The sequence below is a fragment of the Lolium perenne genome, chromosome 3 (assembly GCF_019359855.2).
Source record: "Lolium perenne isolate Kyuss_39 chromosome 3, Kyuss_2.0, whole genome shotgun sequence".
In the NCBI taxonomy this organism is placed as follows: domain Eukaryota; kingdom Viridiplantae; phylum Streptophyta; class Magnoliopsida; order Poales; family Poaceae; genus Lolium; species Lolium perenne.
The window spans coordinates 275607170-275624164 of NC_067246.2; the positions used below are offsets into that span (position 1 = coordinate 275607170).

Sequence of the window (16995 nt, forward strand, 5' to 3'; positions counted from 1 at the left end):
CATATGGATAGTGATGTGTGGCGGCTCTAAAGTGTGGCAAGAACCAAACACATGCCAAATTGCCAAACTTTGGCTTAGCAAAGTGTGGCTGGGAACTAAACAGGCCCTAACTGCACGCGCACAGAACCTACTCCGTATAAGCTGAGACGTTCCGCGTTTCGGCGCGCGGGAGTGACGACCGATTTTCTTGCCCGGATCGGTCGGCGGATTACAAGTGATTTCCTAAAAGAATGCGCTTGAGCTTAGCGCAAATGTGCAATGACATGCGGGTCCCGTGTCCGCATCTCGTTGGGCTTTAGCACGCCGGGTGTGACTGGTATGATCGGGACGCGTCCCCGGTCGCCTACCTAGCCGGCTATCGCTTTGCATCTTCGAGCTCGCGTCCCGCTTTTGTTTTCTTCCGGCATCTCCCCATCCGTGTGACCGTGTCACGCTCGCGGCGGTCGGCGGCGCGCGCGCGAGAGAGAGCGAAGCGGGTGCAAAGCAAGCAGCCAGCAACCGGAGGATGGCCGCCGCCGACTTCACGCTGAACACCGGCGCCCGCGTCCCCTCCGTGGGCCTCGGCACCTACAAGGCCGCTCCGGGGGTCGTCACCGACGTGATCGGCGCCGCCGTCAAGGTCTTTGCCTTACCTGCACGCCCACTTACCGTTCTCAGCTTGTTTACTGACTGACATGCATGTTTTGCTTGCTATCGGCGTATGGTGAATTGGTGATGGCAGGCAGGGTACCGGCACATCGACTGCGCGCCGATGTACAAGAACGAGAAGGAGGTTAGTTAGCAAAACACCCTGTAAATCACATGCTACTACTGCAATTTCACACCTTTGATTTACGAGTAGCTTTGTGTGTTGTTAGATTGGTGTTGCTCTGAAGAAGGTCTTGGCCGATGGCGTGGTCAGGCGAGAAGACCTTTTCATCACCTCCAAGATATGGTACTAGTAGAATTTCTTTACAGTGACCTCGAGTTCTGAACACTAAAATGCTCAGCACATCGTTCTGAAATTTTAATCATCCCCCTTTCTGTATAGGTGTAGTGATCTCGCGCCTGAAGACGTTGCACCTGCAATCGACAGCACGCTGGACGACCTGCAGTTGGATTATGTGGATCTGTATCTGGTAAATTCGTCAGGCGTGATCATGATCATGCAAACGAAACACCAGATTGACCTCTCTTTCCTGCTGACAAGTGATTCCTCTGGTGTCTCTGCAGATCCACTGGCCATTCCAGGTCAAGAAAGGCACCGAGATCAGCCCCGAGAACTTTGTCCAGCCTGACATACCCAAGACCTGGCAGGCAATGGAGCAGCTGTACGATTCAGGCAAAGCTCGCGCGATCGGCGTCAGCAATTTCTCATCCAAGAAGCTGGGTGATCTGCTTGGCGTCGCCCGTGTCCCTCCGGCCGTCGATCAGGTCGAGTGCCACCTCGGCTGGCAGCAGGCGAAACTGAGAGCGTTTTGCCGCTCCAGTGGAGTTCATCTGTCAGTAAGTCTGCATGCGTTTCTGAGATTAATTATCTGCCTGTAACACTGGGAGTGTTGTGATCATGTGCTTTCGATCCGTAGGCGTACGCACCTTTGGGCAGGATGAAAGACGTCGCGAGTAATCCGGTGGTGTTGTCGATAGCCGAGAGTTTGGGGAAAACTCCAGCGCAGATTGCTCTGCGCTGGGGTCTTCAGCAGGGTCAGAGTGTGCTTCCCAAGAGTGCCAACGCATCGAGGTTGAAGGAGAACATTGATCTGTTTGACTGGTCTATTCCTGAAGAACTGTGCGCCAAGCTTTCTGAAATCAAACAGGCAAGTACTCAACATCTCAGTTAGAGCATCCCCACTCGTTTGGGCTCCCCACGCCCAAATCCGGCGAAATTTAGCGCCGGATGGATGTAGTTTTTGGCCTGGGGAGGCCCATTTTCCCAGCCGCGAGCCCATGGACGCGCACCCACCGCGTGCATAGCGACGGCGCAGTCACCGGGAAGGGCAATCGTCGGAGTTCCCTCGACGCATTGAACCGTCGCGAAGTGGACTGGAGAGCCGGAACGACTCGTCGGGAACGGTCGAAGTGGCCTCGATGCGAGAACCGCCGTAATGGAGCACGAACTCCGGGGAAGAGCAACCGGCGCTCTCTGTCGTCGAGAGACCTACATATACGGTTTTCGACGGGCGACGCCATTCATCTGTTCTCTCGTCACCATCCTCCGTCAACCATGAGCGATATCTCTTGGCCATCGGACACCGACAGCGAGGGGAAGCCGCCTGGATGGCGCCATTGGTGGGATGCAGCTGCATCGTCCAGCAGCGACGATTCCCCCCCGCCGGCCAGCGAGGACGAGTTGGACGACGAGGAGGAGGACGAAGAGGCCGTGGAGCAGGCCGAGGAAGAGGCCGAGGAAGAGGAGGAGGAGCAGGAGCAGGAGGAGGAGCAGGAGGAGGAGGACGAAGATGAGGACGACGAGGAGGACTCAACTTCCTCCGACGAGGAGGTGGCGAGCCGGAAGCGTCGCCGCGACGACGATGAGGCGGGGCCTTCTAAGAAGAAGAAGAAGTAGTTTAGTTTTTTAGTTTTTATATGTAATTCTTATGTTTATTCGAATTATATTCGAAATATATATATAATCTATCTATGTTGCACCAATTGAGAGTTCAAAGCTTTCGTTCGACGAGGGTATTGCCGTAGATCGGGAAGACGAGGGTTTTGCCGTAGATCGGGAAGACGAGGGTTTTGCCGTAGATCGGAGGCCATTGTCGCCGACAAGTTGGGGCCACGCGCGCTTTCGCTTCGTCCGGAGTCCCCGAGCGCTCCCCGGGGGGCCGGGGATGTCGTGGGATCGCCAGATGGATTTAGGCCCAAATCCGGACGAAAACGAGGAACCGGGGGCGCGACTGGGCCGAATTACGCCGTCCGGATGGAAAAAACGCTCGCCGGGGGCCTGTTCGGGGGGACGAGTGGAGATGCTCTTAGTTGTGTGAGCCTTTGAGGTGCAGAAAATGTTTCCATTTCTTGCTACAATGTTGACATTTCCTAATGTGCATTTCATAAGATAAACCTACTGCTGGTTAGTTTATCGTTACAATGATTAAGCATACCACTATCAGCCTGACTGCATTTATTATAGACCTTATAGAAGTTTTACTGATGCATGTCTTCTTCATTGCTCATTCTGAAACAGGCTAAGCAAATCAAAGGAGATTCATTTGTGCACCCGAAGAGCGTTTACAAAACCTACGAAGAGCTCTTCGATGGAGAAATCTGAAAGAAGACAGCACTGATGTCAAACTGATGGAGAAATCTAACAAATGATGAGCAATTATCGAAGGCTAATAAAAAGTGGAAAGTTGGATAAACAATGCTTGTAAGAAGAGGCTGCCGTATCTCCCTCCATCATTAGTTAGCTGCAACCGACAGCGTAGCAAATACACTGCAATATGATATGAGGCAGTTCATAACTTCATATCAAGGTTTTCTTAAGGACACAAATAAAAACAATCAAGTGAATTAAGCGAAGCGTGCCTCCACATCACAAGTACAAAAAGATACAGCTTACTGTAATTCCTCCATACTGCTTTGCATTCCTCTCTGAATGTGTTCAGACTTCAGAGAAGCTTTGAGATTAGGTGTTCTGAAGCACCCCTAAAAAAAAGGTGTTCTGAAGCTGGCGTGGATCAAGGTTTATCCAAAAGAAACAAAATACACTTGTTCACCCGAAAGAAATCTCTAAACCCAGAGTAGCGTTTTGAGAATAATTGGTGGTTGTTGAATCTCCATCTTCAGAAAAAAAACATGTGGCTCTTTTAGATGGACGTCACGTGTTGATGTAATAAGGGCATCCTTGTAATAATTGGATTGTCTATTGCTGAGATATATGGTCAACTTCTACTGTGAGTAGATGGCATGCACTATATTTTATGTTCATGTTTGGAAAGGATGTCAACACAAAACCAATTCAACATACAATTGCTTGTTTTAACTACAATTTATCAGGAAGTGAGTTTGCTACGGTAAAGGTAACCAATAGTTTACATGTATCGTATATTTGCTACCGTAAATGTAATGAATAGTTTACATGTATCGTATATTGGAGTGGATGGACTATAAGTCACTATAAGTCAATAAACTTTATCACAATCGAAATATATGGCATACATATTTTATGGGAAGTATATCTCCTCGTCGCTCCCGCGGGCGACAGGAGAGAAACCCTAGCCGCCGGCCCTCGTCCCTCCCCCACCCCCTCCCTCTCCTCGCCGCCGCCGGATGGCGCCGCCGGCCAAAGGCCGGTTGCGGGCGGCGGCGGGGCCCTTCCTCTCCCTCACGCGGTGAGCTCGGCGCGGGCCGATACCGCTGGGTCGGGGCGTCGCGCGGCAGGGGCGTGGCGGCGCTGTTGCTGCGGCGGCGGCGGCGTAGGGACCTGCGACGGCAGCGGTCCTGGCGGCTCCAGGAGGGTGGTGGCTGCCCTTGTTCCCAGGGGCGGTGGTCTGGCGCAGCGGGTGCTGTGGGGTGGCGGCTCCGATCTAGGCCCGCATGGGCCGGCTCGGGCGCCTCTCTGTGAGGCGGCTTGTGGCGGCGGTCGGCAGTGGTGGTGGTTTGGGGGTTCGGGGCGGTTGTCCCTCTCTCTGCCCCGTCCATCAGCCTGCTGCGGCACACATTCTCGCCGGAAGCCGGCCGGCGGCGAGGGGGCTGCTGGTCCGACCACATAAAGGTGGCTGTCCTAGGATTCCAATTCGCGCCAAGATGTTGATCCGCTAGTTGTGTGTCTTCCACGATCTGGCTGGACTGTCGAGTTCCGGAAAGCTCCGCCGGCGAACTCCAAATGGACGACATGCCTGGAGATTGCTGGATCGGGTGGAATTCGGTCGTGCGCACCCGTGTTTTTCTCTGGCCGTTTGGTTTCAGAGGGAGCGCTTCGAAGCTCTACTGGCCGTTAATATCATGGAGCATGTTTTCGTTCTATGATGCTGGCAGAGAATGACATGAAAGTCAAGATCTGGGGACTAGCTATGGTGGTTCGAGTCTGGGTGGCGATGAGGAATTGGCTTGGTGATTTGTGACTTGAAGCAACGGTATGCAAGTGGGGGCGACTACACAAGAGAAGTTCAAAGTCTTACCTCTCAGGGTGAAAATCTAAGGTCTGACCTTAATTGGTTGTGCTGGCAATAACCTTGTTGAAGGTATTGTTTTGAGAGTGAGGATTTTCTTCAGGGTGAAAACCTAAGATCTATGATCGGGCGACGATGGCATTGGTGCTGTTTCCTTCTTGGAGGCGTCGCTTTTGGAGAAACTGAACTTCTGGTGTTGTCTTGGTGGTGTTAGTGCCGTTGTTTCAAGGCATAGATTGCTGTAGCGGGACTTTTCTTTTTTGTAATTCTTCTTTCTTTTCAGGCTGTGTGCATCCGTAGTGCCGCTAGGGCAATGCGTTGTTGCAGAGGCTGGGTGTAATTGGTATCTTCAAGATATTAATATATACTCTTTATCGAAAAAATGGGAAGTATATCTTTTGTTTGCTATATATTTATTAAAAATTATTTTTTTCTTCACAAAATGTGCATTGCATGTGCACTATTACTAGTATAACTATTCTTTCAGAGGCTAATGTAACTTATTCAACTATCATAGATCAAAAGATATGCATGTTGATGTCTACGTTCCCCCTCCTTTCCTGTAGACAGTGTTGGGCCTCCAAGAGCAGAGGTTTGTAGAACAGCAGCAAGTTTTCCCTTAAGTGGATCACCCAAGGTTTATCGAACTCAGGGAGGAAGAGGTCAAAGATATCCCTCTCATGCAACCCTGCAACCACAAAGCAAGAAGTCTCTTGTGTCCCCAACACACCAAATAGGTGCACTAGTTCGGCGAAGAGATAGTGAAATACAGGTGGTATGAATAAGTATGAGCAGTAGCAACGGTGCCAGAAAATAGCTTGCTGGCGTGTAGTTGATGGTGGTAGTATTGTAGCAGTAGTAACACAGTGAAAGCAAGAAACAAGCGAGTAACGCAGCAGTATTTAGGAACAAGGCCTAGGGATTACACTTTCACTAGTGGACACTCTCAACATTGATCACATAACAGAATAGATAAATGCATACTCTACACTTTTGTTGGATGATGAACACATTGCGTAGGATTACACGAACCCTCAATGCCGGAGTTAACAAGCTCCACAATAATGCTCATATTTTAGTAACCTTTAGTGTAAGATAGATCAACAGATTAAACCAAGTACTAACATAGCATGCACACTGTCACCTTCATGCATATGTAGGAGGAATAGATCACATCAATATTATCATAGCAATAGTTAACTTCGCAATCTACAAGAGATCATGATCATAGCATAAACCAAGTACTAACACGGTGCACACACTGTCACCTTTACACACGTGCAGGAGGAATAGGACTACTTTAATAACATTGCTAGAGTAGCACATAGATGAATAGTGATACAAAACTCATATGAATCTCAATCATGTAAAGCAGCTCATGAGATTATTGTATTGAGGTACATGGAAGAGAGATGAACCACATAGCTACCGGTACAGCCCCGAGCCTCGATGGAGAACTACTCCCTCCTCATGGGAGCAGCAGCGGTGATGAAGATGGCGGTGGAGATGGCAGCGGTGTTGATGGAGAAGCCTTCCGGGGGCACTTCCCCGTTCCGGCAGCGTGCCGGAACAGAGACTCCTGTCCCCCAGATCTTGGCCTCGCGATGGCGGCGGCTCTGGAAGGTTTCTGTGGTTTTCGTCGAACGCATCGAGGTTTTTAGGTCAGGGGCTTTATATAGGCGGAGAGGCGGCGCAGGAGGGCTTCTGGGGGGCCCATACTATAGGGGGGGCGCCCCCCTGGCCGCGCCGGGGTGTGGTGTGGGGCCCCCAGTGCTCCCCTCTGATCCTTCCCGGGTGTTCTGGATGCTTCCGATGAAAATAGGAACTTTGGCGTTGATTTCGTCCGATTCCGAGAATATTTCGTTACTAGGATTTCTGAAACCAAAAACAGCAGAAAACAGGAACTGGCACTTCGGCATCTTGTTAATAGGTTAGTTCCAGAAAATGCACGAATATGACATAAAGTGTGCATAAAACATGTAGATAACATCAATAATGTGGCATGGAACATAAGAAATTATCGATACGTCGGAGACGTATCAGCATCCCCAAGCTTAGTTCTGCTCGTCCCGAGCAGGTAAAACGATAACACAGATAATTTCTGGAGTGACATGCCATCATAAACTTGATCATACTATTTGTAAAGCATATGTAGTGAATGCAGCGATCAAAACAATGGTAATGACATGAGTAAACAACTGAATCATAAAGCAAAGACTTTTCATGAATAGCACTTCAAGACAAGCATCAATAAGTCTTGCATAAGAGTTAACTCATAAAGCAATAATTCAAAGTAAAGGCATTGAAGCAACACAAAAGAAGATTAAGTTTCAGCGGTTGCTTTCAACTTGTAACATGTATATCTCATGGATATTGTCAACATAGAGTAACATAATAAGTGCAATAAGCAAATATGTAGGAATCAATGCACAGTTCACACAAGTGTTTGCTTCTTGAGGTGGAGAGAAATAGGTGAACTGACTCAACATTGAAAAGTAGAAGAATGGTCCTCCATAGAGGAAAAGCATCGATTGCTATATTTGTGCTAGAGCTTTGATTTTGAAAACATGAAACAATTTTGTCAACGGTAGTAATAAAGCATATGCATCATGTAAATTATATCTTATAAGTTGCAAGCCTCATGCATAGTGTACTAATAGTGCCCGCACCTTGTCCTAATTAGCTTGGACTACCGGATCATCACAATGCACTGTTTTTACCAAGTGTCACAAAGGGGTACCTCTATGCCGCCTGTACAAAGGTCTAAGGAGAAAGCTCGCATTGGATTTCTCGCTATTGATTATTCTTCAACTTAGACATCCATACCGGGACAACATAGACAACAGATAATGGACTCCCCTTTTATGCATAAGCATGTAACAACAATTAATAATTTTCTCATTTGAGATTGAGGATATATGTCCAAAACTGAAACTTCCACCATGGAGCATGGCTTTAGTTAGCGGCCCAATGTTCTTCTCTAACATATGCATGCTTAACCATAAGGTGGTAGATCGCTCTTACTTCAGACAAGACGAACATGCATAGCAACTCACATGATATTCAACAAAGAGTAGTTGATGGCGTCCCCAGTAAACATGGTTATCGCACAACAAGCAACTTAATAAGAGATAAAGTGCATAATTACATATTCAATACCACAATAGTTTTTAAGCTATTTGTCCCATGAGCTATATATTGCAAAGGTGAATGATGGAATTTTAAAGGTAGCACTCAAGCAATATACTTTGGAATGGCGGAAAATACCATGTAGTAGGTAGGTATGGTGGACACAAATGGCATAGTGGTTGGCTCAAGTATTTTGGATGCATGAGAAGTATTCCCTCTCGATACAAGGTTTAGGCTAGCAAGGTTTATTTGAAACAAACACAAGGATGAACCGGTGCAGCAAAACTCACATAAAAGACATATTGAAAACATTATAAGACTCTACACCGTCTTCCTTGTTGTTCAAACTCAATACTAGAAATTATCTAGACCTTAGAGAAACCAAATATGCAAACCAAATTTTAGCATGCTCTATGTATTTCTTCATTAATGGGTGCAAAGCATATGATGCAAGAGCTTAATCATGAGCACAACAATTGCCAAGTATCACATTACCCAAAACATTTATAGCAATTACTACATGTATCATTTTCCAATTCCAACCATATAACAATTTAACGAAGGAGAAACTTCGCCATGAATACTATGAGTAGAAACCAAGGACATACTTGTCCATATGCTACAACGGAGCGTGTCTCTCTCCCACACAAGCATGATGTAATCCAATTTATTCAAACACAAACAAAAACAAAAACAAACAGACGCTCCAAGTAAAGTACATAAGATGTGACTGAATAAAAATATAGTTTCAGGAGAGGAACCTGATAATGTTGTCGATGAAGAAGGGGATGCCTTGGGCATCCCCAAGCTTAGACGCTTGAGTCTTCTTAGAATATGCAGGGATGAACCACCGGGGCATCCCCAAGCTTAGAGCTTTCACTCTCCTTGATCATGTTGCATCATACTCCTCTCTTGATCCTTGAAAACTTCCTCCACACCAAACTCGAAACAACTCATTAGAGGGTTAGTGCACAATAAAAATTAACATATTCAGAGGTGACACAATCATTCTTAACACTTCTGGACATTGCATAATGCTACTGGACATTAGTGGATCAAAGAAATTCATCCAACATAGCAAAAGAGGCAATGCGAAATAAAAGGCAGAATCTGTCAAAACAGAACAGTTCGTATTGACGAATTTTAAAATGGCACCAGACTTGCTCAAATGAAAATGCTCAAATTGAATGAAAGTTGCGTACATATCTGAGGATCATGCTCGTAAATTGGCTTAATTTTCTGAGCTACCTACAGGGAGGTGGACCCAGATTCGTGACAGCAAAGAAATCTGGAACTGCGCAGTAATCCAAATCTAGTACTTACTTTTCTATCAACGGCTTTACTTGGCACAACAAAACACAAAACTAAGATAAGGAGAGGTTGCTACAGTAGTAAACAACTTCCAAGACACAAATATAAAACAAAGTACTGTAGCAAAATAACACATGGGTTATCTCCCAAGAAGTTCTTTTCTTTATAGCCATTAAGATGGGCTCAGCAGTTTTAATGATGCACTCGCAAGAAATAGTATTTGAAGCAAAAGAGAGCATCAAGAAGCAAATACAAAACATATTTAAGTCTAACATGCTTCCTATGCATAGGAATCTTTTAAATAAACAAGTTCATGAAGAGCAAAGTAACAAGCATAGGAAGATAGAACAAGTGTAGCTTCAAAAATTTCAGCACATAGAGAGGTGTTTTAGTAATATGAAAATTTCTACAACCATATTTTCCTCTCTCATAATAACTTTCAGTAGCAACATTAGCAAACTCAACAATATAACTATCACATAAAGCATTCTTATCATGAGTCTCATGCATAAAATTATTACTCTCCACATAGGCATAATCAATTTTATTAGTTGTAGTGGGAGCAAATTCAACAAAGTAGCTATCATTATTATTCTCATCAAGTGTAGGAGGCATAGTATAATCATCATAAAAATTACTCTCCATAGTAGGCGGCACTAAAAGACCAATATCATTGTAATCATCATAAATAGGAGGCAAAGTATCATCAAAGAAAATTTTCTCCTCAATGCTTGGGGGACTAAAAAGATCATGAAAACCAGCTTCCCCAAGCTTAGAATTTTCCATATCATTAGCAACAATGGTGTTCAATGTGTTCATGCTAATATGTTCCATGGGTTTTTTAATTTTCGCATTAAACCATTCATGTCTTGACTCAGGAAATAGTACAAAGAGCTCACAGATGTTGTCCATTATGCCTTACTAGTGTAAACAAGAAACAAAAAGTTGCAATTGCAGGATCTAAAGGAAATAGCTTCGAGCACAAACACAATGGCGCCAGAAAAGTACTTTACCTGGAACCGAAGTATGAGTGCCTTTTACCCTTCCTCCCCGGCAACGGCGCCAGAAAAGTGCTTGATGTCTACGTTCCCCCTCCTTTCCTGTAGACAGTGTTGGGCCTCCAAGAGCAGAGGTTTGTAGAACAGCAGCAAGTTTTCCCTTAAGTGGATCACCCAAGGTTTATCGAACTCAGGGAGGAAGAGGTCAAAGATATCCCTCTCATGCAACCCTGCAACCACAAAGCAAGAAGTCTCTTGTGTCCCCAACACACCAAATAGGTGCACTAGTTCGGCGAAGAGATAGTAAAATACAGGTGGTATGAATAAGTATGAGCAAGAGCAACGGTGCCGTAAAATAGCTTGCTGGCGTGTAGTTGATGGTGGTAGTATTGCACAGTAGTAACACAAAGAAACAAAGAACAAGCAGTAGTAACGCAGCAGTATTTAGGAACAAGGCCTAGGGATTACACTTTCACTAGTGGACACTCTCAACATTGATCACATAACAGAATAGATAAATGCATACTCTACACTTTTGTTGGATGATGAACACATTGCGTAGGATTACACGAACCCTCAATGCCGGAGTTAACAAGCTCCACAATAATGCTCATATTTTAGTAACCTTTAGTGTAAGATAGATCAACAGATTAAACCAAGTACTAACATAGCATGCACACTGTCACCTTCATGCATATGTAGGAGGAATAGATCACATCAATATTATCATAGCAATAGTTAACTTCGCAATCTACAAGAGATCATGATCATAGCATAAACCAAGTACTAACACGGTGCACACACTGTCACCTTTACACACGTGCAGGAGGAATAGGACTACTTTAATAACATTGCTAGAGTAGCACATAGATGAATAGTGATACAAAACTCATATGAATCTCAATCATGTAAAGCAGCTCATGAGATTATTGTATTGAGGTACATGGAAGAGAGATGAACCACATAGCTACCGGTACAGCCCCGAGCCTCGATGGAGAACTACTCCCTCCTCATGGGAGCAGCAGCGGTGATGAAGATGGCGGTGGAGATGGCAGCGGTGTTGATGGAGAAGCCTTCCGGGGGCACTTCCCCGTTCCGGCAGCGTGCCGGAACAGAGACTCCTGTCCCCCAGATCTTGGCCTCGCGATGGCGGCGGCTCTGGAAGGTTTCTGTGGTTTTCGTCGAACGCATCGAGGTTTTTAGGTCAGGGGCTTTATATAGGCGGAGAGGCGGCGCAGGAGGGCTTCTGGGGGGCCCACACTATAGGGGGGCGCGGCCCCCCTGGCCGCGCCGGGGTGTGGTGTGGGGCCCCCAGGGCTCCCCTCTGATCCTTCCCGGGTGTTCTGGATGCTTCCGATGAAAATAGGAACTTTGGCGTTGATTTCGTCCGATTCCGAGAATATTTCGTTACTAGGATTTCTGAAACCAAAAACAGCAGAAAACAGGAACTGGCACTTCGGCATCTTGTTAATAGGTTAGTTCCAGAAAATGCACGAATATGACATAAAGTATGCATAAAACATGTAGATAACATCAATAATGTGGCATGGAACATAAGAAATTATCGATACGTCGGAGACGTATCACATGTGCATATATTTTAACAAAAAAAATAGTTACAAATTTTCTTACACTCCACTTAATTCCAATTATACCCATTAGCAAGTAGCACAATACTAGTATATATACTCCGACGACTCTATCTAATTAATTCTTCACAGGTCCACCTGATGTTCTAGTTTTACATTTCTCACTTGAGGTAACTTTCTCAACATGACGTGCACATGCTGAACGAGACAACTCTAAGGCCTCGTTCGGTTCCTGCGGGATCAATCCGCGCAGGGAAGTAACCACCCGTGTATTTGGGTGATCCCATCATGTCACCCCAATCCGACCAACCCTCTCCCCGCCGGATTCTGGTCCCTAATGCTCATTCGGTTAATCCCGAACGCCTAGCAGCTAGCAGCAGCACACGCAGCGCCTAGCAGCAGCAGCGCCGATGCACATAGGTAGCAGCAACAACGCCTAGCAGTCAGGCAGCGGCAATGGACAAGCAGCATCAGCTCGTTAGTGCAGACATCAGATAATAATTACTTCATAGCAACTTTGAATCAATTTTCGGTGACAATGAAAATTCGATTTCAGTAAAATTGTTATCTCAAACAAAATACACATCAAGTGCTCTGAAAGAGAGTCATCAGCTTATCACAATAACACAAACATAAATATCAATTTGTTCAGTTTGAAGCATGAATCATCAAGTGCTCTGAAAGAGAGTCATCATCTTATTACAATAACACAAACATAAATATCAATTTGTTCAGTTTGAAGCATGAAGCATCAAGTTCTCTGGTCCACAAGGTCCTTCTTGAACTCTTCAACTGGAAGGATGATTTGGCAACTCAGCTCCTCATTCCTCTCTTTTTCTTAGCATCTCATTTTCACAAGACATGTGAAATCAAGCAGTAAGAGTTGCATCACACCATACTTTGATCTAAAGCATCATGGCATAATCTGAATGTAGCATAATGGCATAATTTAGCCCAGGAGACTTGAAGATCAGATAAAAGAGAAGAAAAAACCCATCACAGCTACAATCTATCTGCTTGGCAATTAGAAGATGAATTAGATAAAAAGCTGACAGTAAAACATCCCATGGTCTGTAACATGCTTCTCATGATCAACGCAAATGAAAGAAAGGAAAAAAAGAGATTTTTACCTTTCCTAAGCCATTTCATCTCCCAGCCACATCAGAGCAGTATCCGCATCAATGCAAATGAAGAGCTCGCGTTGTCTGCATTCTTAAAAACTTTTAGGGCTTTGACCTTCTCCTCTCATGAGACCGCCATTGTGTTCAGCCTAGCAACACAGTTCTTGATGGACTATTCATCCACGGCCTCGATCTGCTTACTATCGATCTGCTTCGACTTAATCTCAATGTATTTTTCCATCATAGCAGCAACATCTCCATTTGTCCGACGTTTCTTGGGTTCATTTTCAGTGCTAGTTGATGGTGCAGCAGACACCGTGGGTTGAGCCTCCTCGTTCCTAGCAATGTTCCCAGCAAGGTTGTCTAGCAGACTAGCCTCTTGCATCCCTCCTTGTGTATCATCCAGAACATGCACTGTGATCTCTACATCAGGATAGGAATGTGTAGCCTCTACAGAACTGACCTCGGGATTGAAGTCCACTTGTGTTGGTTGTGTTGGTTCAGTGGAAGTAAAGTTGTAAGTTCCCTCTGCAAGCTTCCCATCGTATAGCTCTCCCAAGGCATTAAAAAGCGGAAAAGCCTTGTTGCTACGGAACTTCCCAATCTTAGGGAATGACTGCATAACAGAAAAGAACACATTAGTGATGCATACTGTAAAGAAGAATGGATGGAATCATGTAAGTAGCAAAACAATCAATCTTACAATGATGAGGTTGTCCAGCTCTTGATCAGCTTCAATCATACATCGTTTCTCACTCCATGAAACCCCACTCTGCTGTCTAGCCTCCTTCAGCATCTTGTATTCTCTTTTCATCTCCTTTTATTTGTCTTGTATTTGTCCCTGTGTGTAACTCACATACGGGTGCTTCTCATGGAATTTCTAGGTAATTCTGTTCCAAACATCGGTGGACCATCCATTCTGACCCTTATATTGAGGACAATGGTGCTCATGGAGCAACTCCACAAGAACCTTTTCCATTTCTGCATTCCAAGAAGCCCTAGCTGTTTGACAAGATTTTCAAGATATGAGTAGAAACTTGACGACTCGACTGAATATACACTACAAGTTACAGTGAGCTTGTCAGGTTGACAATGAAATCATATTAAAGAACATTGAGCAGTAGTAAAAGCATTTCAGTCGTGTAATGTAATAAAAAGCACGCACCTTTGGTTCCAACCTTTGACGATGCTCTACTCTTTTTTATTACCCCACCTTTGACTTGCATTCCCACCATTAACGCTACTCCACTCTGTTGGGTATTTTTCGAGTTCTCTAGCCTTGGAGATCGTCTGACAGTTGTCATAGTCGACATGGTGACCCCTAAAAATATTAATGATACAAGCAACAAGACATATTTTGTTACATAACATGAAATCAAAAGAAGTCCAAATCTGGTACTTTATTGCATCACAAAATAAGTTCACATGAACTACTTTCTTATAAATTACATAAGTATAGAAGTTCATATTACATCACATGAAAGCAAAAGAACTCCGATTCTGGTAATTTATTACATCACAAAATGAGTTTCAGATGTCACTACTTAATGTCGGTAATCTGCCCACATTTGTTGCGCAATCGTATCTCTAAGGTGGTTGCCTTGATTGTTGACTTGATGATTCTGTGGAGGGTCACCATCGGGTAGGTCAACATAGTTTGCTGCAGGTATGAGTTCTCTTTGGTTATCTAACCAACTCTCATCTCCCTTGTGCATATGGATGATGTTATGCAACACTGCAGCAGCAGCCGGCAACTTTACTTGGTTTTGAACTGTGTGATGTGTTCCAACCTTTAGAATGGGGAAGCGCTTCTTCATGATTCCCAAATCCCGTTCAATATGATTCCGTATCAGGGCATGGCGGTGATTGAACAATTCTTGGTAGTTTTGGGGTGCTCGGTGACCACGGCCAAACTCCTTCAAATGGTATCGAACACCACGATACGGAGCAAGAAATAATTTAGTATTTGCATACCCACCATCCACAAGATAGAACTTGCCCTCAGGTACTCTAAACCCTTTGCGAATTGCTGACCTAAGAACCCTAGCGTCAGTCGCAGAACCCTCCTAACCACAAGAAATAAACGTGAAGTTTAGGTCCAAGTCAAATGCCACCATCACAATTTGGCTCAGTGTGCCCTTCCTATTTCTAAATGGCACGGCTATGTCACCATTAATGTTCATGGGAACATGAGTCCCATCAATAGCTCCAAGACAATTCTGTAAAGAACACCAAGAAGGTATTATTTGCTATGTGAAAAAGAACATATTTTCATGGTTATATGATTTAGATTGAAGTAGTATAGTAAAAACCTGAAAATAAGGAAATAATCTTGGGTTGTTCCGGATCTTTGGATGTACTCGAGCTGGATTTGGAGGCTTGAGAAAGTGCTTCGATAGTGCAGGAATGATGTTGAAGAAGTTATTCATGATGTTATGAAAAGTGTCATTACTATGCTTGAACTGGAGTTGTAGATCCTGGTAGGAGGCATTATGGGATAGCATCCACAGAAAGGCTGCTAGTTTTTCTCTTCGACGCTAAGTCTGGTATCACGTACCAACCTCTCGCATCAAAGAAAACTAGTCAAAGCCTTGAAGATGTGAGCCTCCATCCTAAATGCTACCCGGCAATTTTCTACGTGCCCTTCCAGCAAGTCCCTTACAACCTCCTCGCCTCTTATAATTGATGTATGGCGGGGCACTTTTTCCTTTGGTTCACCCAACAGATGCAACATTGGTAAAAGAAAGAGAACCATATCATCATCATCCTCCTCTTCCTCCTCCCTTCTCTTCCTAATGCGATCCGTAATTCTCAAAGCCATCTACCTTAGTTTGAAAGATGTAGATTTAAATACCATAAACACAAAGAGAACACACATAGTATAATTGCAGGTAAATACCACAACAAATTCAAGATACAAAGTAGGAACAAATTGAATATTGAAATCCAATGTATCAATTAGTACTGCCAACCCAGCAACAGGTTAATACTGCCTCAACAGGTTAATCTTGTGTGTAGACACATCCATATTTAGAAAAAGTTGAATTACTTATTCTTGGACAGAGGTAGTACAATACTTTGGTGAGAGAAAATATGATGTGACCGAACAAATACAGTTAAGACACAATACATTTTATTTTGCAAGGACGAGATAGTACATTGGATAAGCTGTTTTGTTTACTTCTATTTTACCCGAGTGCTAAAAAGTGCAGAGTATTCTTTGAACTTAGAAAATACAGACCATCAGGCTTCACTCCCAAGACAAGTGGCTTCACACGTACCACCAACGCTAGAAGTAAATTATGCTACAAAACCACCGAGCAAAGATGGTTAAATACCCAAATGAGTCCTAGATCAGCGAGTTAAAATATGGATTCAGTATTAGTTTGTCCTCCCACAGTTTCTATTGAACAGAGCTTCACGTTTCTTCATGCAACAAGAAGCTTATCTAGGTTCAGTTTGTGTCTCATACAGAGGAACATTTGGTAATTTTGCTAGGACTAGAGTGACACACGGATGGATGCATGCATCAAATTGTTCTAGTCTAGTCGAGCAAAGCAACAACATCTCCCAGATCAAGGAAACCATCCCAACATGAATGTCCGTGGACAAATCCATGCCAGATCGCATCAGGGCTGGAACCAACCAACAAGAACAAGTCAGACTACGACATCGTAGGGGGAGGGGGGACGAGGAGGAGATGATTTACCTCTACCAGCCGGCGTCGGAGGCGGGGAAGGGGAAGATCTTGAGC

General features: G+C 44.7%; 1 protein-coding gene and 1 pseudogene across 1 annotated transcript; one reads left to right on the top strand and one right to left on the bottom strand.

The window, feature by feature from the left end:
• The first annotated feature begins 339 nt into the window (after positions 1 to 339).
• Positions 340 to 3448, top strand: LOC127344461 (aldo-keto reductase family 4 member C10). Its single transcript, XM_051370744.2, has 7 exons — positions 340 to 619; positions 722 to 772; positions 858 to 934; positions 1031 to 1118; positions 1213 to 1485; positions 1566 to 1796; positions 3167 to 3448. The coding sequence occupies exons 1-7, from the start codon at positions 506 to 508 to the stop codon at positions 3248 to 3250; spliced, it is 918 nt and encodes a 305-aa protein (XP_051226704.1). The 5' UTR covers positions 340 to 505; the 3' UTR covers positions 3251 to 3448.
• An 11337-nt stretch (positions 3449 to 14785) lies between these two features.
• Positions 14786 to 16062, bottom strand: LOC139838180 (uncharacterized; annotated as a pseudogene).
• Positions 16063 to 16995: the final 933 nt, after the last annotated feature.

Excerpts from the sequence above, each read along its gene's own strand:
- LOC127344461 (XM_051370744.2), top strand. The coding sequence starts at position 506 with ATGGCCGCCGCCGACTTCACGCTGAACACCGGCGCCCGCGTCCCCTCC. Across the intron at positions 773-857 it reads TGTACAAGAACGAGAAGGAG|ATTGGTGTTGCTCTGAAGAA; the intron begins GTTAGTTAGCAA and ends GTGTGTTGTTAG. Across the intron at positions 1,797-3,166 it reads AGCTTTCTGAAATCAAACAG|GCTAAGCAAATCAAAGGAGA; the intron begins GCAAGTACTCAA and ends ATTCTGAAACAG.